This window comes from Callospermophilus lateralis, chromosome 7, assembly GCF_048772815.1.
Source record: "Callospermophilus lateralis isolate mCalLat2 chromosome 7, mCalLat2.hap1, whole genome shotgun sequence".
Taxonomy (NCBI): Eukaryota; Metazoa; Chordata; class Mammalia; order Rodentia; family Sciuridae; genus Callospermophilus; species Callospermophilus lateralis.
The window spans coordinates 69,329,062-69,355,010 of record NC_135311.1 but is presented as its reverse complement, the minus strand read 5'-3'; the positions used below and the strand labels follow the sequence as shown (position 1 = coordinate 69,355,010).

The 25,949-nt window shown below is 39.3% G+C and overlaps 1 protein-coding gene across 1 annotated transcript in view; it reads left to right on the top strand.

The window, feature by feature from the left end:
* Positions 1–6,299, top strand: part of LOC143405198 (nicotinamide phosphoribosyltransferase-like) — a 43,558-nt gene extending 37,259 nt beyond the window's left edge. Inside the window, 1 exon segment of the mRNA XM_076863573.1 lies at positions 1,121–6,299. Within this exon segment, the coding sequence (XP_076719688.1) occupies positions 1,121–1,349 (229 nt within the window). The 3' untranslated portion in view covers positions 1,350–6,299.
* The last annotated feature ends 19,650 nt before the right edge of the window (positions 6,300–25,949 follow it).

Genomic DNA, 25,949 nt, shown 5'->3' with positions numbered 1-25,949 from the left:
TGCCCAGAACCAAAGATACAGAGATCTCTGTTGCTTTAACCTTGAACAGAATTGACTAGGAAATAAGGGTCAGAAACAACCAATATGAAAGCATGGCCCATTGAGCAGAGTAGCAAGCATTATTGAATTTCAAAGAAAGTCAACCGAGTTCAACAAAAATGTACTTTAATAAGGGTCTTCTAACTGTATCTGATGCAAAGATACAAAGGAATGTAACAAAGTGTGCCAAATATTTAATTTACTGGATAAGTAGAGGTGAAACTTAGGTTGGTATGCAATTCAGCCCCATTTTAACTGTAACATAGGGTTTTCTTCTAAACCACCACCATCTCTTTATTTGTCTATACCATATTCTGCATCTTAAAGGTCTTCCAAGAGTCCTGGGTCATTTTAGGAGGATTGTTCATGTGGCAAAATGGTGCGGGGCTGTACAGAGCATCAAAATGCAAGTGGATGTCATTATTGATCAGCAGTAATGTTCTGGCAGGGATCTGTGAAAATTCCTCACTGGATGACAAAGAGAAGAAAATTCTTTTAGTTCACCTGAATGGGAGGGGAATAGCTTCAGGTAATGCACCGTTTCTATGCCACTCTGCTACTGGGACAGATGCAGATCACCTGGGCATAGGGTGCCCTTATTGGTGGCTCAGCTCCTTTCTGTGCAATCCCACATTCAGTGCATGGTATCTTTATCTAGTGTAGCATCAATAAAAACTCTTTCACATATTCTTTCAAATATGTTGGTCTTAAATCTTGGCTTTCAACATCCACACAGAATAAACATGTCTGCATTATTCCACTTCTGCATTGATAACCTTCCTTTTGATGCAGGCTTCCACAAGTATAATTGCCTAGGTTGTGTGCCTGCCATGATCTTCCTAACACTTCTGAGCTTAATTAAATCCAACTTCTCCCCGTCACAGTCATGGAATGTCAATCCCAGGCATCCTCCACAGGAATGGTCTTACAAGGCTCAGATGGGGAAAGGCAGAGAATGTGGGCTTCTGGCAAGTAGATTGGCTGTCTGTCAACCCAGAAGAGATAAGGGGTTGAGCTAAGCATGCTTGCTTTCTCCTGCCAAACATCCATCAGTATCATTTTTTCTCCTTCCATGATGAAGACAGAGAGGATGGAGGGAAACTGTATTGGCTGAAGAAAGCTGTTTCTCCTGTGCTCTTCATCCAGTGGAATGGCCTGGGAGTTTCCTCCTCGAAGAAAACAAATACTCATCATCTCTAGCAATCAGAGAAATGCAAATCAAAACCACTCTACGGTTTTATCTCACTCCTGTCAGAATGGCAGCTATTATGCATACAAACAACAATAAGTGTTGGCAAGGATGTGGGTAAAAGGCACACTCATACATTGCTGGTGGGACTGCAAATTGGGGCAGCCAATGTGGAAGGCAGTGTGGAGATTTCTTGGAAATTTGACAATGGAACCACCATTTGACTGAGCTATCCCTCTCCTCGGTTTATACCAAAAGGACTTAAAAACAGCATACTACAGGAACATAGCCACATCGATGTTTATAGCCGCACAATTCACAATAGCTAAATTGTGGAACCAACCTAGATGCCCTTCAATAGATGAATGGATTAAAAAAAATTGACATATATACACAATGGAATATTACTCAGCAATAAAAGAGAACAAAATCATGGCATTTTCAGGTAAATGGATGGAGTTGAGAAGATAATGCTAAGTGAAGCTAGCCAATCCCAAAAAACCAAAGGCCGAATGTTTTCTTTGATATAAGGAAGCTGATTCACAGTGGAATAGGGAGAGGGAGCCTGGGAGGAATAGATGAACTCTAGATAGGGCAGAGGGTTGGGAGGCGAAAGGAGGGGGCAGGGGGTTAGCAATGATGGTGGAATGTGATGATCATTATTATCCAAAGTACAGGTATGAAGACACGAATTGGTGTGAGTATACTATGTATACAACCAGAAATATGAAAAATTAAGCTCTACTATATGTAATAAAATTGTAATGCATTCTACTGTTATATATAAATAAAAAATTAATAAATAAATTTAAAAAATAAAACTTCATAATTCAGAGAAAAAAGAAAACATGAAAAGTGGGCTATAAGTGTCACCCCCTCCCCACACTCAATAGCACAGTGATAGCAGAGGTGCTGTTCATTTCAAAAGACAGTATGAAAAATGTAGAATGAAAGGAGGATCCCAAAGTATACCAGAGCTCTTATTTTCCAAAATCTCCCTGTTCTCAGTAAAAGAGAAGAACAGAGAAAAGCAATATAAAAAAGGCGTTTAACTCCACAGAGCAGCATGCTATGTCGCTTCCCACCACTTAGAAGATTTCTTCTGAGTAGACTAAGAAACAGATGTGCTCTCACTAGGAATTTCAACCATAACTCTACCTGAAGACCCAAGATCAATTAATCAACTGAGCAATTAAATAATATGAACATACTGTCTGGCCAATAGTAATGCAGTTTCTGTTCAGTTGGGTGCTACTTTGAGGAATCTTTGGGTATGCTAGAGCCCAGGGGCGAGACTTTTGGAAATAAAGATTAGGATTTGAAGAATAGTAAACAATAGGCATCAATATGGGCACCCATAAGGCATGGTATTATAATAAGTTGACTGTAGTGAATACCTACTGTGAGTCGAGTGTCTACTGTGCAGAGGGAGGAACCACCCTCCATTAGCAGATGATAAAGTAGAAATGGAAGAGATCGAACATTTCTTCAAGGTTAAAAATTTAAGCAAGTAGAAAAACCACTCAAGTCTAAGTGGGATGTGGTGGCACACACCTATGATTCCAGTGGCTCTGGAGGCTGAGGCAGGAGGATCAGGAGTTCAAAGCCAGCCTCAGCAAAAGCGAGGCGCTAAGCAACTCAGTGAGACCCTGTCTATAAATAAAATACAAAATAGGGCTGGGGACTTGGCTCAGTGGTCAAGTGAGCCAAATTCAATACTGCGTTTAATCCCCAGTAACCCACACCAAAAAAAAAAAAAAAAAAAGTCATTCTTAAATCCATGATTTTGTTTCTCCTAAGTCATGGTACTCCTTCCATGGGGAATGAAGTGTCCCATTGGTTGGTTATGGAGGACAAGGTATGATCATTAAAGACATAAGCCTGGTAAAAGAAATGACTTGCAAACCCTCATAATTTCTGACCATACCATTATGCATTTTATGTTTTTTATTGACTCATCTCAGATGAGTGGTTTCAATCAAAGATTAATGCCCTTATTGTCTTAAATAAAAATCAATATACTGTATAAAAAGCAGATATCTATTCTTGTGCAAGATGATATTATCAGATATCGCCAGGGTTTAAATATGGTACGTCCCAACTGAAATTCCTGTTGGAATTTGATTGCGATTGTGACAGTGTTAAAAGATGGAGACTTTAATGGGTGACTAGGTCATTAAGAGGGATCAGTTTCTATCTCGTGGGACTGGATTCATTCTCTTGGGACTTGATTAGTGACCTCAAGAGCAGGTTGTTATGAAGCAAGGCTGCCCCTCGGGTCTTGCCTCTTCCTCACATGTCCACTTGCCCTTCTGGTTTCCGTCATGTTATAAAGTAGCAGAAGACCCTCACCAGAACCATGCACCTCCAGAACCTTGAGTTCAACAACTTTTGATTCTTTACAAATTTCCTGGCCTGTGATATTTTGTTATAGCAACTGGACTAAAACAGAGACCATTGAGATATGTGTTTCCTGGTACAGGATCTGAAGTTGGACCCATTGTTTCTTTGTTTAAAAAAGAAAGCAGAATTAGGTGAGCTAGGAGTATAGGGTGGTAGAATGCTGGAATGGCATGTGTGAGGTCTTGGATTCAATCCTCAGTACAGTAGAAAAAGAAAAAACTAGAGTTTAAAATGTGCAAGTTACATCAAAACTGGCCAATTCTACACTGATGTGTTCTTCACATCAAAGTCTTCAGGAAGTTTTTGGTGGAAATAAATAGGATTTTAAGTTTTTTTAAAAGAGGATTTAAATATTCCAATGCATTATTCACTTAAGACTTTGAATAATTTCCTTTATGGTGATGGTAATAGAGGCTTTAGAGATGTGGAGGTAATCTCACAATCCCTAGGAATGTCTTGTTAAAATGACAGGCAAAACTAAAAGTTGACCTGAGAAGAAAAGGTGTAGCAATGATGGTAAAAACTAGCAGAAGGAGAAGGAAATAGGTGAAGATTAATGACAGCGCCTGATCCTCTGAGAGTTTCATCCAAGAATTCTGTGGTCATTTTGCTGGTAGAGCTCAGAGTATAATAATCCAATGTTCCTAATTAATTATTTATTGATGTACATAACATAGAGTGCTTACCACATGTCAGAAACTCATTAGGCATTTAATGTATTAATTCGAATTAGGCAACGAGCCAAGATCACATGCAACTTTGTGGTTTAGCTGGAATTTGCAACCAATCAGGCTAGAGATGATACAGCCCCAATATTTTGGTCTTCAGCTGGGTCCTAATTTTTCTGAGATGCCTCTCTCTAGGTATGACAAGTGGGTGCATGGGTACTGTGCCCATTTTATCACATGCTGCCATCATGAATTTAGTCTACATTACCAATATTGCAAAGTCCTTTCCTGAGACACAAACCATGCCCTATTGGTGATTGAGTCCTCTGCATACAGATGAGGAGGAGGTACCCTTTCAATTCCAGTCGATGTCCCATATTAAGAGCGACCACGAGTAGCAATATGATAGAATACAAACATCAGTTGAATGAAGATCAGAAGACCTGGGTTCACCTACCCAAAGCCAAGGCCTGGAAAAATCCATCTACTTTTTCTGTCCTTCGTTTTTCCCATCTGTAAAATGGGTACATTGGCCCCTCCCCATGGATTGGTCGTGGGGAGGTTAGTTTAGGGAACCAATAAAAACTCTTTGTAAAGAATAAGCAATTGTGCAGAAAAAACTTTTGCTTAAAAATATGGTTTCTAGGGCAAAATATTAAAAACAGTGAAGAAGGTCTCCAATGGCAAAAAAAAAAAAAAAAAGTTTCTCAACTTTTGTAAATATGAGGAAAATACAAATTAAAGCTAAATGAAGACATACCCACCAGAATTGCTAGCTTTAAAAAGACCAAAAAAAATGCAAATATGAAGTGACTAAAACTCTCGTGCACTCATGGTGAGAGAGTATAATGGTAAAAATCACTTGAGAAAATTTTTTGGCTTTGTCTACTGAAGTTGAGTATGTTTATATCTTAAAACATAGTAATTCAAGGTGTGTGTGTGTGTGTGTGTGTGTGTGTGTATGTGTGTGTGTGCTTATCAATGACATGTATTAGAATGCTCATACCAGCTTTATTCATAATAGTCTATAATTGAAAATGCACCAAATGCCCAACAATCTTAGAATGGATAAATAAATTGTGGCACATTCACATAATGAAATCCTACACAGCAATGAGAATGAGCAATTTACAGCTATGTGCAACAACCTTGTTGAATGTCATAAGCTTAACGTCGAGTGAAAGAAGTTAAACTGTGAAAAGGTGTATTACACAATCTTTCTAATACAAAGATCAAAACAAGGCAAAATTAATTGATGGTGTTAGAAGTCAGGAAAATAGGGCACAAGGTAGACTTCTGGGGTCCAGGTAGTGTTTTGTTTCTTGAGCTGAGTGCTGGTTACATGGTGATAGGCAGTTTGAGAAAATGGATTGCTTTACATATTTGTGCACTTTCCTGGGTGTGATTTTTACTGTAATTACAAGACTGTGCCTGTGCATGCTTCAATTTCTTTGTCCCTCCAAATTTTACATTGGCTCTGTACAGTAGCCCCCACAAACTCTCTGTAATTCCCATTAAGATTGCAAAATTTTGAAAAAGATGAAACCCTGCAGACCTCCAAGCTTGGCAGTCAAAGCTATTGCCAGCACTGGAGGGGATTCTCTGTATGCATCAAGGCTGCTGGTAGAGGATTGAAGACAATCTTGACAGACCTCCCGTGGGATACCACAGGTGAGTTGATCTCTTTGAAAATAGGTAAAAAGACATTTTTTTTTCCATATTTTTTTTCTTTTTACTTTTAGTGGTGCTGAGAATGGAACCCAGGGCTTTGTGTGAGCTCAGAAAATGTACTATCACTGACCTGTATCTCCAACCCTTTTCCAATACCTTTGCTCTGGATTAGAAATGCCAAGTCTGCTCTTGAAAGAAAATTGAACTCTGGTCACTGCTTCAACACAGGGGCAGGGAGAGAGGAGGTTTGGTCTGTCCCTTCCATCACTAATCTTGGAACAATGGAAAAAGCCCTTGAAAATGTCTCCTTACTCAGAGAGGTTCCTAAATTAAGGATTCATCCTTTGTCTCTATTCAGGTGGATCCTGTAGCCATAAGGAAATTTGCCTCTGCAGAACTTTCTTCAAGAAAGGTACATACTTGTACAAAACTAAGTCCATGTTAGAAAGGTATTTCTCCAAAAAGTATGTTTTTTTTCCATGCCAGATCATTCACCTCAACATTCTTGTCAAGTCTGATGATCATTTAAAATCCTACCTGGTATTGCTTTGCTATGTCACTTGTTAGCATCAGCTTCATGATTAACACATTTGGAACGCTGCACCAGGAGAATGGCTTGATTAAAACTGTCCATGTTTTGCTACCAAATGCTCCCTAAGGCAACAAGCTAGTACATTCATTGTCCAGGAATGTAAGTGGAAATTCTCTGTTAGCCTGAAACTTATATTCAAACTAAGTGATGCACACCTGTAATCCAAGTGACTCAGGTGGCTTAGGCAAGAGGAGTGCAAGTTCAAGGCCAGCCTCCATACCTTAGTGTCTCAAAATTAGAAAATAAATAGGACTGGGGATGTAGCTCAGTGGTAGAGCATCCCTGGGTTCAATCCCTAGTAGCCCTCCCCATTAAAAAAAAAAAAAAAAACTTATACTGATGTTTATTTTTATATTGTATAAAGTGCTCCTACAAGTAATTTTTTGAAAGTCCTCAAAAGTGGGAAAAGGATATCAATGGAAATTTATAGAATAACCAAAAATGACAATTTACCAAAAAAAGAATATATGGATTGTGAAATAAAGGAAAATTACAGTAAGAATGAGATTTTTCAATTGTTAGATTTTTTTAACCTAGCAATCCCACTTCTGAGTATCTATCCAAAAGAATCAAAATCAGAATCTCAAAGAGATATTTGCATCTCACATTCATTGAAGCATTATTCTCAAGCATCCAAGATGGCTATCCATGGATGAATGGATGAGGGGAAGGTGATAGTATTCAGCCTTAAAATAAGAAAGAAATCATGTCATTTGTGACAACATAGAGGGCCTGATATGCATTAAGCTAAGTGAAACTAATCAGTGATGCAAGGGCAAACACTGCCAGGATCCTCAGGTATGAGGTCTCTTAGGAGTCAAATTTATAGAAGCAGAAAATAAAATGGTGGATGCCAGGGGATAGGGAGTTGGAATTCAATTGGTACAAAGTTAAAGTTATATAAGATAATTAGTTCCAGCAATCCAATGAACAACGTAGTGCCTACAGTTAACAATGAAGTTTAAGGGAATTAAAAATTTGTTAAAAGGGTAAATCAATCTCATGTTAAGTGTTCTCACCACTCACAGACACACAAACATGCTCACACAAGCAAGAAAAAAAAAAAAAAGAAAGAAAGAAAAAGAAACTTTGGAGGTGATGAATGTTTTTATTACTTTGGTGATGGTACCATGGTTGCATGCATATGCCCAAACTCATCAAATGTTAGAATTTAAATATATGCAGTGCCGGGCGTGCTGTGCACGCTGGTAATCTCAGTGGCTCTGGACACTGAGGCAGGAGGATGGTGAGTTCAAAGCCAGCCTCAGCAACAGTGAGGCACTAAGCAACTCAATGAGACCCTGTCTCTAAATAAAACACAAAATAGGGCTGGGGATGTGGCTCAGTGGTTGAGTGCCCCTGGGTTCAATCCCTGGAACACACCCCCCCAAAATAAATGTATACAGCTATGTGCATGTCAATTATACACACATCAATGAAGCTGTAATAAAGAAAAATACTAATTAATGATCAAAGATGGAAGAAAAAAAATGAATTCAAGAGAAATGATATCACAAAAGTCAAGAAAAAGGGTTTTATGAATAACAGACAAATCAATAGTAAAAAATGTGGGAGTTAGTGCAAAGAAAGATTTTTAAAGATTTTTTTTTTGAAACCTCAAAAAATATTGAGACTATTCAGTATTACCCAAACAAACAATTTCATATGTTGTTGGGGAGAGTAGGACTGGAACAGCCCCTTTAGAGGGTGATACATTTTAAGATTTAAAATGTACATTTTATCAACATTTTAAAACTGTATGCATTTGATCCTGTGGTTCCTACCGAGATGTTGATGAGTTTGAAAACCAAAAGGATATTTCTTGCAAGTTGGTTTGTAATAGAAAAATGAAAAGAAGCCTAAAAATGAATCAACTGAGAAATTTTAAAATAAGTAATAGTACTTCCATATTGAATTGTTCAATGCAAAAAGAAGAGGGGGAAAGACAATATATACTGATAATACTGGAATGAAATTTGGAAAAATAATACACACACATTTATCTATGTTTTAAAGTATCCAGATGGATGTACAGAAAATGCTTATAGAGGTGACTTGGGAGAGGGTGTGATGACAAAAACTCACTACTTTATATAATTTTGTATTGTTTGATTTCTACAATAGGTTTCTAAAACTGCTACAATCATAAAATACAATAACTGTTGTAGTAATTTGGAACATGTTCCAAGTGCTTAGCAATATGTCCAAGTGCTAGAAGATCAAATGGTTTTTAATTTTTCTTCTTTTTGCATTTTCCAAAATTGACTCACATGAGTAGGTTTTCCTTTTCAAATCAGAAAATGAAGTGAAATTTTAAGTAATAATTATATGTGATTTAAACTGTACATATGGTCAAAACCATGTGTAAAATATGTACAGCATAGAGTCTCAAAAGACATACAGTTAAGAACTAATGGTAATGAGTGGTAGGATTATAGGAGATTTTCTCTTCTTTGTTCATTTGCCATCAATAGCTGAGTTCCATGGTGACCAATGGTTGGAATGACAGGAGATTTTTCATTATTATAATTGATGTGCTCATTAGGACCTGAGTTCTCTCTCCCCTGGTTTCTTACATGCTTGCTATTTCCATGTAGCAGTGTTGACTATGGTGATAAGGCCCTGGAATGAATGGCTAGAAGCAGATCCAAGGGTCCAGGGAGACACAGGCTAACTGAACAGAAAAGTATTGAGTCCCTTCTGTCCCTACCTCCTACCTCTAGACAAGTAGATTTCTGAACCGCTCCACACAGAGTTCAATTGATGCTTTTCCTGAAGATAACCAAGGAAACACGTTCAGAATTCTGACATTCTAACAGCCACCTGCAAATAATTCAGTTCCCCAACTGGTCAAGTAACAAACCACCTCATGTTTTTGCTTTTCTTTTATAAACAAAACGGATCAACAGTTGTGAGTCAGTGCTTTCTAAAACCCAGATCTAAACATGGAAGTTGACTCTTGGGAGAAAGTATCTAGAGTGAAGAGGGGCAATTGATCCGAAACTCCAGTCCTGAGGCCCAGGCTGGTCTCCCCAGAAAACATCAGTCCTTTGTCCAACTTTCTGTGCATTGTTTGCAGGAAACACGCATTAGTGGGGTGTACAGGACAATTCAGTGCAAGAGAACAGAAGCAGCTTCTGGCCGGGAAAGGGGAGTAAAGATGTCACACGGAGTGAAGATCTTACTTTTCTTTAATATTTCTAAGTGTTTTCAGATTTGCTAGAGTCACTTCCAGGCTGTGGAAAGAAGAAGCAATCCAGGATGGAGGGAGACCAGAAATCCTTCTCCCTGCCAGCTCCCCCATGGATCAAGTCATTCAACTCTGTACAGCCCCAGTTCTCTTCCTTTGAAAAGCCCTCACTTGAAAATTAAATGAGATCTTAAGCCTGGCACCTAATAGGAGTTCCTCAAATATCACCTCCTCCTTCCCACCTTTCTCCTGCTTCCTAAAATAGGTTGTTTCCTAACTTTATTCACTAAACACTGAATCCTTATTTATGTGAGTGAATTTTATCATCTGCAAAATAAAGAGTGGGGCACAAGGTGGTGGGTTCATTTTAATTCAAGCAGTTCAGGATTCCATCATCATAATAGAAGCACCACGCAGAGAAGGAGCAGCAGAAGCTGAGATTTCTGTGACTTTTGTCTGTAGGGGTGAGTTCCAGGAGGGTCCCCGGCATCAACCATGACCTATGCAAAGACAAGAAAAATAAATGATTAGGAGAGGGCCAACATTGGGGTGTGCATGCCTGCAAACAATTCACACGCAGCTGGAGGTACTCCACTGGAAACCAGCATTTCATTTGCAGCTTCATTTGCAGCAGAAGAGTTGCTATTTGCAATAACTTTAGTAACTGAGAGTTGGGATTCAGTGACTCCTGGTCTGAGCTACCACCCAACAACCAATTTTCACTTTGCAAGTTCAGAATGACCCTCTGGTGCTCTGTGCTGGATGGGAAGGGAGGTGTAGGTCTCTGTTAGGACAAGTTTGGGCAAGGTGTCCACTGGGGCCTCCGATGGTTGTTTCTGGCCTGCAGTTCTTGCCACTTGCAAGCTCTTCACACCACAAACACATCACTTTTGTGTTTGGGGAACTCTCTGGAGCCTACTCGTTTTTTCTGGGAGTCAGAAAGAGGAGGGAGAAAGGCAAGCCATAAAAAAAAGAAAAAAAAATGGAAGATACAGCTGTGCAAAGCAACAACTAGAACATCAGGTGACCTCAGGAGTCCTCGGGAATTTGTCTCAGATCTGTGACAAGCCAGCTATGTGACCCAAGCTGTCACTTCCTCCCTGTGAATGCAGTTTATGCGGGTGCAGAAGAATCGACAAGGTGATCTTAAGTGGGTTTCTGCAACTCTAACTTTCTATGATGCAATTATTCTAAATGGGGGTGGGGGGGAGGGTGGAGAAAAGGAGGAAATAGAAGAAGAGGAGGAGAAGGTGGGGAGCAGGTGGATACGATTTTGTTCAAGAGAAGAGGGAGGAAAGATGAGGAAAGGCGTAACAATAAAAAGAAAACCACCACAGATTTGCAGACAGTATTCCTCACAGAGTTATCAGTCTCTCTAAAGTAATCATGATTACCATCATTATCATAAACAACTGAAGTCCTAATTAACTCTGTAAAGGGCAGCATCCTGCAGATGACTCAGAAATGCTCTCCCTCTGACGACCCACACTCCTCTCCGGAACCCAGGAGGATCCCTCCCTGGAAGTGACTAGCTTCTTCCCTTTGATGTGACATTGATTTGGGGGAGCAAAGGGAAGAGAGGAGAAGCACTTGGGCTGTGGATCTGGCCAGCTGGTGTTGGGGAGCCTGAGGACAACCCGAGGAACACCAAGCTGAGGTGGCCCTTCCGAGACAGGGTTCCAAGCACCATCACCCGTCTGTTCTGTGCACCATTAGCAGCTGTATCCTTTACTCTATATCATTGGACGTAACTCCCAGTGTTATCAGATTCCTAGGCCAGAGGGCCAATGCTGACCACATGCTCCAAAGACCAAATGGAGAAAATCAGAAAAAGAACTTTCACCAATATGGCCATATTGGGAAAGCAAAGTGAGATTCAACATCTTAGCCCTGTCGTTGGGGGAACAGACACAAGCTTGAGGTTTAAACAGAGGAAGAATTCGGGGGGAGGTAAGCAAGAGGCATGCATCGTTAAACGGCCTTGGTCAAACTATGAACTGGCTGATCATTATCTCAATCTTGGTTCTTGGAGAAGGCTGCTGGAGAAGTCCTTATCACTGTAGGGGTCAATCTCCATTTGCTGCACAAGATGTTTATCTCTCCAAGCTGTGATCCTGGAAGGTGGCAATTCAGTTTCTATGAAACAATTGCTCCTGTGTACAGCAGTAGGGATACTAGTGGGCAGTCCCGTTCTGGGGCTCTCTGCCTGTAAGTCTCCACTTTTCCTGGAAGGTGTATGGCAGTGACTTCTAGGTGCCACTCCAGGTGGTCTGCAACAGGACAGGGCCTTATTAAGAAAGTTGGCAATTGAGTGTTTCTACAAATCTTGAAAGTGACTTAGTTATTCTTATTTTGGTGTCCTCAGTCTTGAAGGATGACAAGGTAGTTTAGGTAAATTTAGGGCTAACAAACTTTTCATTATACTCCTTATGTGATGAGCATGCCTAAGTTTAAGATAATAAAGGATACAGATAGGGAATGAAGTCAGAGATCTCAAGCTTTATCCCACTTTAAGTTATCCATTGCATATGTGTAATCATGGCGGATGGGATGCGTAAAAATCCCTCCAGGTGGCATTTTTTTTAAGAGATAGCAACTCCATCTTTCACCTTAGCTTTTGAGTTGACATTGGTGTTTCTTTCTCAATGTAAATATGGCTGAGATGAAGAGTCAGTACTTTTAGCAAAGGCTAAGTCCTCTTATAACAGCTACTTCCATAAGGTTGGTGGGCCATGGACTTGAGTCTCCTAATTCATTCAAGAATCTCTTGTGGCTTTCCTAGCTACTAAGTGTTCTTGTCCTCCTAGTAGTTATTAGTTCAGCTCCTGTCTTACCTGACCCCAGAGGGGGTATGCTGAGTCTTTGCTTGCATTGGAACTAACCTGGCCTCTTTTCTCTATGCTCTGATCTGCAGAGCTCTTTGGATTTAACTCTCAGTCCCTTAACAATTTCTTTAATTGCTTGTGCATGGCCCAGAGCGCCCTGCTTCTACCAAACTAAGGAAACCTCTTTAGGTCTCCACTTAACGACTCCTCTGCTATACTTGTATCATGTTCACAAGATTGGAATGGTGGTAGTGGTGGGGGCGGGTGGGGGTCCGATAAGCCACTCAAGGACAATTTCTGGAAAGAAATCTGATTCAAATCCTTTCAGGGAATTGATAGGGTCTTTAATTTTTTTTTTCTACGATATAAGTCATTGCAATTTCTCACAAATCCTGAAAGCTATTTGGGATTGGTTCGTAAAAATGTTGCAAGAAAGTCCAAATTCAGAATAAGATAATCCTAGTAACTGTAATGACTAAGATCCTATCGGTTTGATATTGTCTGAAAGAAAGGGTAAGGGATGTGGATCAGAGAACAATGAGAAAGAAAAACCAATGTCAACTCAAAAGCTAAGGTGAGAGATGGAGTTGCTATCTCTTAAAAAAAAATGCCATCTGGAGGGATTTTTATTCGTCCGCCATGATTGCTGATAGCACAAGTAGACCCCAAGAAAAATCTATAACCCTGGGAAGGGATTTATTGTAAATTCATCATTTAGGACTGATGAATTCTAGAATCACTTAAAATTCTAGCAATTTCATTAGGCATAAATTTGAGAACAGTAGTATCCGTAGGGGCTTAGACTTTGGTTTAGAATTTTTTAATTATGTTAAGTTTCTCCAATACTGTTTTAACAAATCATATGTAAATATGGTTATTTTACCTTCATATATTATTTTATTAATAGGTAATTTTTTATATAAATTAAAGGGCCCTAGCATCTTGGCTTATCATACCTTTGCATTTTCCCTTCTAGGGGAGAGTGCAACAGCAAAATGGTGTTTAAATTGCAAAGTGGCAGCTACCAAGAGACATGAATCAGTCCCCAGAGCTTCTCAGACAGTGGGGTTGAATATCTCAGCATCAGAAACACCTTAAAAGCTTGTTAAAAACATTGTGTTTCCAGTATTCCCCAAGGGTCTTTTAATCTTAGACTGAGACCCAGGAATCAGAATCTCTTGGAGCGAGATCTAAGAATCAGATTTTTGAATAAGCATATGTGGCAACAAAATATCTCCCATCATGAATTCTCTTTTATAATATGACCTTGCCCCCAGGCCATCAGGAAGTGGGGCCCTGTCTGTCACTTCTTGAATCTTGATGGATTTATGGCTGGTTTGGCCAAGAGAGTATGGGGGAAAGTGACATTATGTGACTTCCGAAAATTGTTGATATAAAGCAGTGTTGTTCCCAGGTCAGTCACTGGAACTCCCACTAGGTGTCCAGATCACCAGATATGTCCAACTTTGCTGGGGTGTCTTGCTGAGAGGAAAGCAAGCCACATGGAAGGGCTGTCCAGGAATTCTGGTTGACACTCCTATTCTTCTCGTCATCCCCACCCAGATAGTTGAGAGGAGGAGGCTGCATATGTTTCCACCCAAACTCACCCCGTCCAATGAAAACAAGCAGCAACACTTGGAGTTGTCATTGTCAGTAGAGTTCGTCTTCCTGTCAAGACTGATAATTATTCATTTTTCAATTCATTCAATAAAGTACTTACTGATTGTCTGCCGATGCCAGATGGGTCTAAAAATCAGGGGATATAATGAAGACCAAGAAAACACTCCTAGGGTCATGGAGAATGTATATTCTAAGGGTGTTGGGGCAGGGTGTGGCTGGGGGGAAAGGTTTAGGGGACAAATAAAACAACTAAATCACATTCACAATGTAATTGAAGGTAACATTAAATACTGCGAAAACAAGAAGACCAGGCAATGTGGTAGGGGGGCAGTAACTACTTTACATTATGTGGACGTGAAGGCCTCTCAGGAATTGAGTTGAGGCCTGTATTAGTTTGCTAGGGCTGCTATAACAAAGAGCCCCAAACTGTCTGGCTTAAACAACAGGAATGTGCTCTCTCACACTCTGGAGGCTGGAAGTCTGAGATCAAGGTGTCAACAGGGTGGGTTCCTTCTGAGGCTGTGCTCTAGAATCTGTTCTAGGACTATCACTAGCTTCTACTGATTTGCTGGTGATCTTTGGGGCTCTTTGACTTAAAGAGGCCTCACCCTCATCTCTACCATCATCTTCACCTGGCATTCTCTTGTTTGGATGTCTAGCTCCCAATTTTCCCCTTTATCTTAGAGGATTAGGGTTCTACTCTAAGGACCTTGTTTAACTTGACTGCCTTCATCGAGGCTATAGGTTCAAAATAAAGCCATATTCTGAGGTACTGGTAAACAAAATCCAACCCTAAATAAGACTTGGAAGATGAGGATCCAGCTACATACTCATGAGAGGCTGAGAACAAGCAGAAGTAGGATACTCAAGAACAGAGCAAAGGTTAAAGACTGGCAGGTCTCGGGGAAGAGGAGCTCAATACAATTCATTGTCATTGTGGACATTCCATGCACAGGACTCTGGCCCAGGGTTTAAGCTGCCCAGATGTCATATGCAATGTGCATGGAACTCTGTCAATTCTATTTCTAACATCTCACTCCTAACCTGGTTTTCTATCCCCCCCAACCATGGCTTTCCAGAAAATTTCTCTCGTTATAGTTGTTGTTTTGTTTCTCTTCCTGCCTTTAAACTGTCTATCCTCCCCTGTAATTCATTCTCTGGAATATTGTTAGGTTTGGATGTGAGCTGTCCCCCAAAAGCTCCTGGGTTAATGCAGAAAGGCTTAGAGGTAAAATTCTTGGATTATGAGAACTGAAACCTAATCAGTCCATCCTGATTGTACGGACTAACTGGGTGGGAACTGTAGGCAGGTGGGGCATGGCTCCAGGAGGTAAGTCACTGAAGGTTCATCTTTCTGTGGCCCCTTCCCCTCTCTCTCTGCTTCCTCTCTTCTGTGAACAGAGCAGATCTCCTCTGACATTCCTGCCACCATGATTCCCTGCCTCATCTTGGGCCCAGAGCAATGGAACCTACTGATTGAGAACTGAACCTCTAAAACTGTGAACCAAATAAACTTTCCCTCCTCTACGTTGTTCTTGTCAGATACATTGGTCACAGCAACCAAAAGCTAACATAAGTACCCAGAGAATCATTTTCTAAAACAGAAATCAGCTACAATCTCTCCCAATCTGAAAATCCTCCATTGTCCCCTTATCACGGGGAAGATGAAGAACACATTCTTCAGTGCAGTGCAGAAAGCTTATAAGCCCAGCTTGCTCCTGCTGAGGTTTCCAGCCTTTCTGGAAGTTAGGCTCACCTCCCATTTCTCAGATTTGCTGTGCACTTTCAAGACCTAATTGCTCCTTGTAAAGAAATGGAGGCATAAATTTCTTTACATGTAAAATGAGACATTTGAACAAGGAAAAGTGTGACTTTTTGTTCAAAGAAGACCTAGCCATAGACCCATTGGTGCCACCGAGGTCATTTTATATGATACTTATTTCCTGATCAGCATCAGCATCAATGTCACTCTTCTTGTTGCTCGGACTTGGGGACACAAAGGAAGGGGTGCTTCACCATTCATCTTAGTTTTCTGGTCTTGCCTTTTGGAACTAGCTTCTTTGACACTGATATTATCTTCATTATTTGTTAAGACCCCTGTGTTAGGAGAAGGGTGTGCTGAAAGGCATAGATGTGCATGTTTGTTCTGTTGTTTGGCCACTCAGCTCCTGGGTTGTGAATTTACGTAGCTTTTCCTGCACAGGAAACCATGCTGAACCTCTCTCCTGGCCTCCTGGACCTCATCCCATTAATTTCCTTTAATTCTCATTAGCATGTTTCTACTGCAGACTTGGAAGCCCCGAAAAATTCTTGTGCAACTCATTTAACACCTGCAGGTTTTGAGAGTTGGTAGAGAAAGCGAATCAATAAAATAATCACTTGCTCTCTCTGAGATTTCAAATGGGAACCCTTTAAAGGTTAGACTTTTGTTGTGATTTCTATTTATGTTTTTACATCGAGTCGTATGTTAATTAGTGCTCTTTTTTTTTTTTCAAATGTAAAGAGAGGCAAAAAAGATATATAGGACTGAAACCACTTTGATGTATGAAGGGCCATCTTTAAGAAAGTGTACTGACATTTCAGATGCCATTGTGGCTTTTCTTTTCCACTGTATCACAGCCTGTCTTAGAAATGCCCAACTGCTGTGGGATGGGACTGGCAAGTTGGGCACAGCCTGGGAGTGGAATTTGGTCCTTTGGTTTGGAAATTCTTAAGCAAAAATAAAAGCTGGGCAGCTCTCTGCTCTCCTGAAATGTGGAGCTTGCCTGTAGCCAAGAGGAAAATCATCAGAGACTTGAAGTATGACTGCTTCTCAATGTGCAGTGGGATTATATCCAGACAAACACATCATAAGTTGAAAATATCATTAAGCAGAAAATGTGTTGAATGCACCTAACCTGCCAAGCACTACACAGTGCAATGTAGAGTATTGGCTGTTTCCCTCATGATCACGGGGCTGGCTGGAAGCTATGGCTGGCTGCTGCTGTCCAGCATTGTGCAAGAATATCGTACCAGACTGGGGAAAGATCAAATTCAGAATGTGCTTATGACTTTTACTGAACACAACTTTTTCAAAGTGGACCATCTTTAAGTCAACATATCTTAAGGTAAAGCATAAGCAGAGAACCATCTTTACTGTATTTGTGGGGAATGGTTGCTTCTCTTTAGAGGGACCTTATTCCTTCCCCCTTCAAAAACCAAAACCCAAATAAGAAACAAAATGGCAGCCATCAAGAATACAAACAACAATAAGTGTTGGCGAGGATGTGGGGGAAAAGGCGCACTCATTTTTTTGCTGGTGGGACTGCAAATTGGTGCAGCCAATCAGGAAAGTAGTATGGAGAATCCTTGGAAAACTAGGAATGGAACCACCATTTGACCCAGCTATTCCACTCCTTGGTTTATACCCAAGAAACTTAAAAACAGCATAGTACAGAGACACAGCCACATCAATGTTTATAGCAGCACAATTCACAATAGCTAAATTGTGGAACCAACTTAGATACCCTTTAATAGATGAATGGATAGGGAAACTATGGTATATACACAATCGAATATTATTCAGCATTAAAAGAGAATAAAATCATGTCATTTGCAGGTAAATGGATGGAGTTGGAGAATATCATGCTAAGTGAAGTAAGCCAATCTCAAAAAACCAAAGACCAACTGTTTTCTTTGACAGGAGGACGCTGACTCATCAAGTGGGATCTCTAGGTGGGTTTCTTCATGCTCAGTAGATAGTCTTCACAGTCTACTATTAACCTTGACATGCTCAGTAGACAGTCTTAAGAGTCAACCATGATCTCAAAAATTTTATTCCCCTTTTCTCTCTTAGAAAGTCTATTAGAATCTGGGCATGTTGGTGCACGCCTTTAATCCCAGCTGTTGGTGAGGCTGAGGCAAGAGGATCAAAATTTCAAACTGGCATCAGCAACTGTTATGATTTGGATGTGAGGGGTCCCCCAAAAGTTCATGTATAAGACAATACAAGAAGGTTCACAGGAGAAATGATTGGGTTGTGAGAGTCTAAACCCAATCAGTGAATTAATTCCTGATGGGATTAGCTGAGTGGTAATTGGAGGCAGGTGGGATGTGGCAGGAGGAAGTAGTTAATTGGGGGAGTGGCTTTGGGTATATATTTTATATCTGGAGAGTGGAGACCTCTCTCTTTTCCCTCTCCCCTCTCCTTCATCACCATGATGTGAGCTGTTCCTCTCTGCCACCCTTTCCTACCATGATATTCAGCCTCAAGCCCCAGGGAATGAAGCCAGCTTTCTATGGACTAACACCTCTGAAATAAACTTTTCTTTCTCTACAGCTGTGCTGTTCAGGTCAATTAGCCACAGCAGGAAAAAAAAAAAAAAAAGCTGACTCAAACAGCAACTTAGCAAAACCCTGTCTCAAAATTAAAAATGAAAAAGGGCTGGGGATGTAGTTCCATGATTAAGCACCCCTGGGGTCAAAAGAAAGAAAAGAAAAGAAAAGAAAGAAAGAAAGGAAGGAAGGAAGGAAGGAAGGAAGAAAAAGAAAGAAAGAAAGAAAGAAAGAAGGAAGGAAGGAAGGAAGGAAGGAAGGAAGGAAAGAAAAAGCAAGCCATTAGATTGCTCTTAGATCTCTTATACATGTGACCTTATCTCTCTACTTTTCATTCACACGTTTCACTTATCTTTGTGCTCCTAGTTTTAAGAAATTTCTTTGATATTACTTTCCTAGATCAACAACTTAGTCTTTTCTTTATCCAATTAATTATTCAACCTATCCAATGAAATCTTTACACTTTTAGTAGTTTAATTTCAAAAAATTCATTCTTATTTTCTGGCTGATATATTTTCAAAACATTGTTCTTAATTTTGTGGTTATAATATCTTCTCAAACTTGTAGGCAGAAATCTGAATATTTCCTTTATAATGTGGTGTGGGTTTTTTTCCATTTTTTTTTAAATTGGTACATGGTTGTACAGAATGGTGAGTGTTGTTGTTACATATTCACACATGCACACAATATGACAATATGATTTAGCCAATATCAGTCCCCAGTATTTCCCCCTTTTTCCTCCCATCCTCCCTTCCCCCTAGTTCCTTTTCTCTAGGCTATTGATTTCCCTGAAATTTGTATGAGACCATGCCCTCCCAACCTTTCTTTTAGTTCTTCCTCTCTAGCTTCCACATAAGGAGAGAATACATAGACCCCTTGCCTTTCTGAGTTTGGTTTATTCGACTTAACATGATGTTCTCGAGTTACTTCCATTTTCCTGAAAATGACATAATTTCATTCTTCTTTATGGCTGTGAAATACACACACACACACACACACAATGGAGGCTGTGTGTGTGTGTGTGTGTGTGTTCATTCATCCATTAATGGACACCTAGACTGGTTCCATATTTTGTCTATTGTGACTAGTGCTGCTATTAACATGGGTATGCATGGATCACTATAGTTGGATGACTGTAATTCTTTAGGATAAATACTGAGGAGTGGCATAGTTGGGTCATATGGTGGTTCCATTCCTAGTCTTTTGACGAACCTCCATACTGATTTTCATAGAGGTCATACTAATTTACAGTCCTACCAACAGTGGAAAAGTGTTCCTTTTTCTCCACATCCTATCCAGCATTCATTATTGCTTGTATTCTTTGTGATTGCCCTTCTGACTGGAGTTAGTGAAACCACAGTGTAGTTTTGATTTGCATTTTTCCTGATTGCTAATGATGTTGAACATTTTTTTCATATATTTGTTTTTATATTTCTTCTTTTTGAGAAGTATCTATTTAATTTTTTGCTTATTTATTAATTGGGTTGAGGGTGTTGTGTTGTTTTGTTTTTGTTTGAGTTCTTTATATTTTCTATATTTTAATCCTCTGGCAGAAGAGTAGCTAGTAAGGATTTTCTCCTATTCTGTAGGTTCTCTCTTCACATTCTTAATTACTTCCTTTGCTGTGTGGAAGCTTTTCAATTTGATGCCATCCTATTTATTAACACTTGGAATTATTTCCTGAGCTTTAGGAGTCCCATTGAGAAAATCATTACCTGTGCATATATGTCATAATATTGACCCTATATTTTCTTCTAGCTGTTGCATAGTTTCTGGTCTAATTTCTAAGTGTTTGATCCATTTTGAATCAACTTTTGAGCAGGGTGAGAGATAAGGGCCTAGTCTCATTCTTCTATGTATAAATAGTAAGTTTTTCTAGGATCATTTGCTTAAAAGACTGTCTTTTCTCCAATGTATGTTTTGGCATCTTTGTCAAAGATGAGATGACAGTGTCCATGTGGGTTTGTCTCTGTATCTTCTATTATGTACCATTGGTCTGTGTCTGTTTCTACGCCAATACCATGCAGTTTTTGTTGCTATAGTTCTGTAGTGTAATTTGAAGTCAGGTATTGTGATGCCCCCAGCATTTTTTTTTTTTTTTGGCTTAAAATTGCATTTGCTATTCTGTATTTTATTCTTCCAAATAAATTTTAGAATTTTATTTTTTAGTTCCATGAAAAATATCACTGGTATTTTTGTGGAAATTGCATTGAATCTGTACATTGCTTTTGGTAGTAGTGCCATGTTAACAATATTAATTCTGCCTATCCATGAACATGGGAGGTTCTTTCATTTTCTTGTCTTCTTCAATTTCTTTCTGCCATATTCTAGAGTTTAAATTGTAGGGATCTTTCACTTTATAGATTAGATTTGTTCCTAGATTGTTCATTTGTTTATTGGTTTATTTTTGGTACCAGGTATTTACCCAGGGGTGCTTAATCACTGAACCACATCCCCATCCCTTTTTAATACTTTATTTTGAGACAGGGTCTTGCTAAATTGTGTAGGCCCTTGATAAGTTTCTGAGACTTCCTCTGAACTCACAATTCTCCTGCCTCAGCCTCCTGAGCTGCTCAGAGTATAGGCGTGTGCCATCATGCCCCATGCCCGTCTCTCTCTCTCTCTCTCTCTCTCTTTTTTTTTTTCTTGAGACTATTGTAGATGGGATTGTTTTCCCTATTTCTTTCTCAGTAGATGCATTATTGGTGTATATGAAAGCAATAATTTTTTATGTTGATTTTGCAACCTGCTACTGTTCCAAATTTGTTTATTAGCTCTAGCGGTCTTTTGGTAAAGCTTTTTGGATCTTCTAAGTATAGGATCATAACATCTGTAAACAGTGATAATTTGACTTCTTCCATTCCTATTTTTATCCCTTTATTTCCTTCTCTTGCCTAATTGCTCTGGCTAGAATTTCTAGCATTATAGTTAATAGGAATGGTGATAGTGAACAAGAAATCTGAATATTTTTTAAGCACTTCTCATCTTTTTTCTGAACATCATCTTTTTTTCTTTCTGGGATTGTTTATTTTGTTTACATTGATCCTTCTGTTTCTCTTTCATGTCTTTTTTTTTTCCATACCTGACAATCTATTTTTGTGGGGTTTTTTTTTCTTTAAATGATCAGCTTCTGTGACATGTGCAGATAATTGAAGTGCAAACAAAAGTAAGCCTTACACAGTTGAGTAGATAAGATAAACAGGGACTAAAAAAAAGAAGATATTAACCTCTATCCTATTTCATTACAAGAGAGCAGTAGTGAGGACCCCCCAAAAGAGGAACAAATGGTAGGCACCAAAATGCTCATCACAAAATAAGAGCCATGTTGGAGGATGACTGGTTGTGCTTAAAAATCAGACTTGGAGAAGATGATCCTGTAGAGGCAGCCAAGAGCCACAAGGAAAGAAATTTACTTCAGGAAGAATATTCATAGTGTAGTCTTAGACTAGCCTAGAGAATGAACAAGCCACCCAAACCTTGTGTCTTTAGGAGAAACACCCCAGGGAAGGAAAATGGGAATGGATCGGCTAAAATGTGTTATGTCAAGATGATTTTAATCTCTATTTCCAAGTCTGATCAATGTGCAGTGGCTCTCCAGAGCCTCTTGTCAAGAGAGATTGTGAAGTCCTATCTAGGCAGAAAGGTGAGCATCGATTGATTAGTTATGCCTGCCACGGGCAAGGAGGAGAAAACTCAGATGTCTCTGTGCAATTTCTGCTTAGTCAATGATTGTACAGTTATCCAAGTTCCACTCTAACAGGAAGACTTAGTCATCCCTGATAAGTACTATCTTTTTCTTGCTATTTTCAGTCAAGGGAAGATTTGCCCTATGAATAACAATTATAAACACAGTTGAGGTTGTGTTTCCTTTGCTAAAGATTGTTGCTGTACTGAGAAAATCTCAGACTTGCCTTGTGGCAATCCAGTCCTGTCATGCTCACCCACTCTCTACCACAGACTCTCCAAGCCAGGCCCTCCAGACTCCTTGCTTTAGCTCAATTTTTCAAGACAGAAGAAAAAGCTGCAAGAAGTTTGCCTCTTTTCTGTTCATTCAAGGTTTAATTGCCAGGCGTTCCCTACTCCTACCCCAGGGACCTCAAAATTTTAAAAATGAGCTACACTTCACAAATGGTTGGATATGCCTACCTTCAAAGGGTAAACTCTTTTTAAAGTACTTACTTAAAAAAAAAAAAGATCAATGTGCATTCACATAATTGGGAGGCTAATTACCAATCAATCATATCTGTTCATTCAAGGGAGTACCTGTCAGCACTTTGTGGGACTAATTTGAGTTATTACATATATGTGAAAGAAATAAAAATTCTGTGTAGGATATTTTTGAAGAAAAAGAGATTGAAAGTCCTTTATAAACTGGATTTTTTTTTTAGTTCAGATTCACTTCTTTGATTATACTAAATATTTCTCCAACCTCTATCCCCACATCCCACAGACACTTCTCTCTTCCTAATAGCTCCCAATTTGGGTTGGGGAAGCATGTCGTTCTAGAAAAGCTGGTTCTAGACTGGTGCATTTGGTCAGCCTGGCCAATGATGGAGCCAATGGGCCAATGATTGAGCCAGTGAGCCAGTGACTGGCTCCATGTTGGGTATATGACCTTCTCCAATGCAATTAGAGTAATACTTAGAACCAGGGCCAATATCTCTTGCTGAAACTGTGCAGCCCTTGAAATTTCTGCAAGCCATATTAGAAGAAGAATCAGCATGAGGAGAAGACAACTAGTTATATTTGGTAACATGATTGCAGACAAGCCTAAAACCAAGACTACCTATGATTTTTTCAGGCAAATGAGTCAGTACATTTTCCTATTATTAAATCCTGTTGTAATTAGTTTCTTTCTTCACCATTCTTTTCAACACTAGCTGATGATACACCTGGTTAATCTGAATTGGGAGAATCTGTTTCATCAGCACTGTATTTGTTTCCTATGACTCAACTTTCCTAATTTTCTCTAATGAATGGAGATTTTGGAAACAGGGCAATAAACTATTGATAATGATTGGAATAAAAACCTCCATCAAGTTTCAGGAGATACTTTGAAAAAGAATATGCATTTTTTTAAAAATCAATACCATTTACACAATGCTAACAGGAAGGAAACAAGAGAGAGACTGGGTTTTGTTGTAGATGGAAATGCTTGCATACTATGGGGAAGAACTAATTATGCAAAATAGTGAAATATGTGCACGCACATGCTAATTTGTTAACCTGAAAACTGAGCTTCCTAATGTTAGTTTACAACAAATTGAGTCATTTTCAAATATATTAGACAAATAAACCAAAATTCCAGTATGATTTGTATATTTAATTATATTGCCCTTGCACATACTACTTTCCATGGACCTCCAGAGCTAGATTTTATTCTATCTTCTGTGACTGTTTCTGTGCAGCTCCTTGTTTCTGCTGTAGTAACTGCCTAGCTGGTTAGGAATCCAACCAGATAATGAAATGGAATCACAGATTCAAAGAGATTCAAAGAGGAGTCTACGCAGCCAGTTGTTTCAGCAACATTGGAAGTGGGTGCGGTGTCCGTCCATGAAATTCCATCCTTAGGAATTTCACTGAAAGATCAGAGCAGAGAACATAACAGGTGCATTGATGACAGGTCGGGAAGTCGTCACTGGAGACTCTTCTCTTGGGCAAGTAGCTTCAGAGGAGTTTATCTAAAAGAGGGATGAAAAGATTGTGAGTGAGTAAGCTGCTGGTTAGGAATTGCCTCTTGCTGGGCTTAGGGATATAGTGATCTGGACCTCATGATTGAATCTCAAACACTGGGCAGAGTTTTGCTCTAGATTAGCTGTACCTTTGGATCCAGCCGCAGAGGAATGACAAAGCCACCATTGGAGCTGGTCTTTAGAGGGACAAAGTAGCCTTGGAAGTTTAGAAATCTTCCTCTTGGAGATGCCCCCTGCTTCTTTGGTCCCTCCATTGATAAAGAAGAAATGAACAGGAGATGTCTCGTAAATGCACCTTATGAAATCAATTCATGTAGGAGAAATTTCAACAATAAAAATGAACAATAGAGGGGAAAACACAAGGCAGGGGCATTTAAACATCTCCTTTTGAGTTTTCTGCCAACATGGTTCTGAGAACAGGTAGGGCGAGCAAGGTACCATCACCAGACAACAGGTGTCCTGGTTGCTTTGCTGCAGGTGAGAGGAACTTTCCACTCATTCCCATGATACACTCTCTAATGCCTCCATCACCAACTCCTCCAACACCCTGTCGCACACAAAGGCTCCACTTCTTCTCACTCCTGGGAGACAGTGTGGCTGCGGGGGATGTGAGGAACAAGAGGCCTTGAAAATGTGAGCACTTATATTTAGGAATGGTTATTTTTCTTAGTGCTTTTCTTTAAAAATAAATCTTTTAGGTCACTTATTTATTTTAGAGTGCTGGGTATCTAATCGGAGACCTCGTGCATTTTAGGCAAATGCTCTAATGCTGAACTACATCCCAGCCCAGCCATTTTTTTAAGGTATGTGGTTTCATCATCAAAAGTCAGAACATGATATACATAAAAAATCTCCTTGACACCATTATTCCTCAATGATAAAAGTTCCCCTTCTAGAAGCACACCAAAGTTATTAATCTCTTCTCTATTCTTACAGTGGTATTTCAAACCTTCACAGCACACAATCAGTGACAAGGACATACATGTTCCTACTGTTATATTAAATGATATCATATTATACATATTGACCTAAACTGGCTTTTTTTTTTCACTTCCTATTCACAGAGATAATTTTATCCATCTCTAAAGTTTTTCCTTACGTTTTTAATGGCTTAATAATATTCCATTGCATGAATGTACCATTTTTTTTCTTTAACTATCCCCAAAGATTTGCATTGTCTTATTTTGTTGTTCAAACAAGCGCTGCCATAACTTATCTTGTCTACATATCATTTTGCATGTGACAACTTTATGTGTCAAATAAATTCCCAGACGTGGAATTGCTTCTGGGAAATGTGTCAATAGAAATTGCATATTTGTAATTTTGAGAGATTTTGAATTGTCCCCTATAGAGATTGTACCACTTACATTTCATCCTGCAATCCAGGAAACTCTTATGTTACACAGTCACTACCATGGTGTTATTAAACTTTTTGATCACTGCCAATCTGAGTGCTTAGAAAAAAAAAAGTTATGGTAATATGGCTTTAATTGTCATTTATGTTATCCTAAGTGAGGTTCATTTCTTAATTTGAGACATTTAAGTCTTTTTATCCTTTCCTATAAACAACCTGTTTGCCTTGCTCATTGGTTTTTCCTACTGAATTGGAGGAGATCTTTGTACATCAGGAAAATTAACCTGTCATCTGGGATTGAATTGCAGATATTTCCCCAGATTTCCATTTGTCTTTGATTTTGTTTACTGCTCATTTCCCCCATGTAGGCCCTTTACTGTTATTATTATGT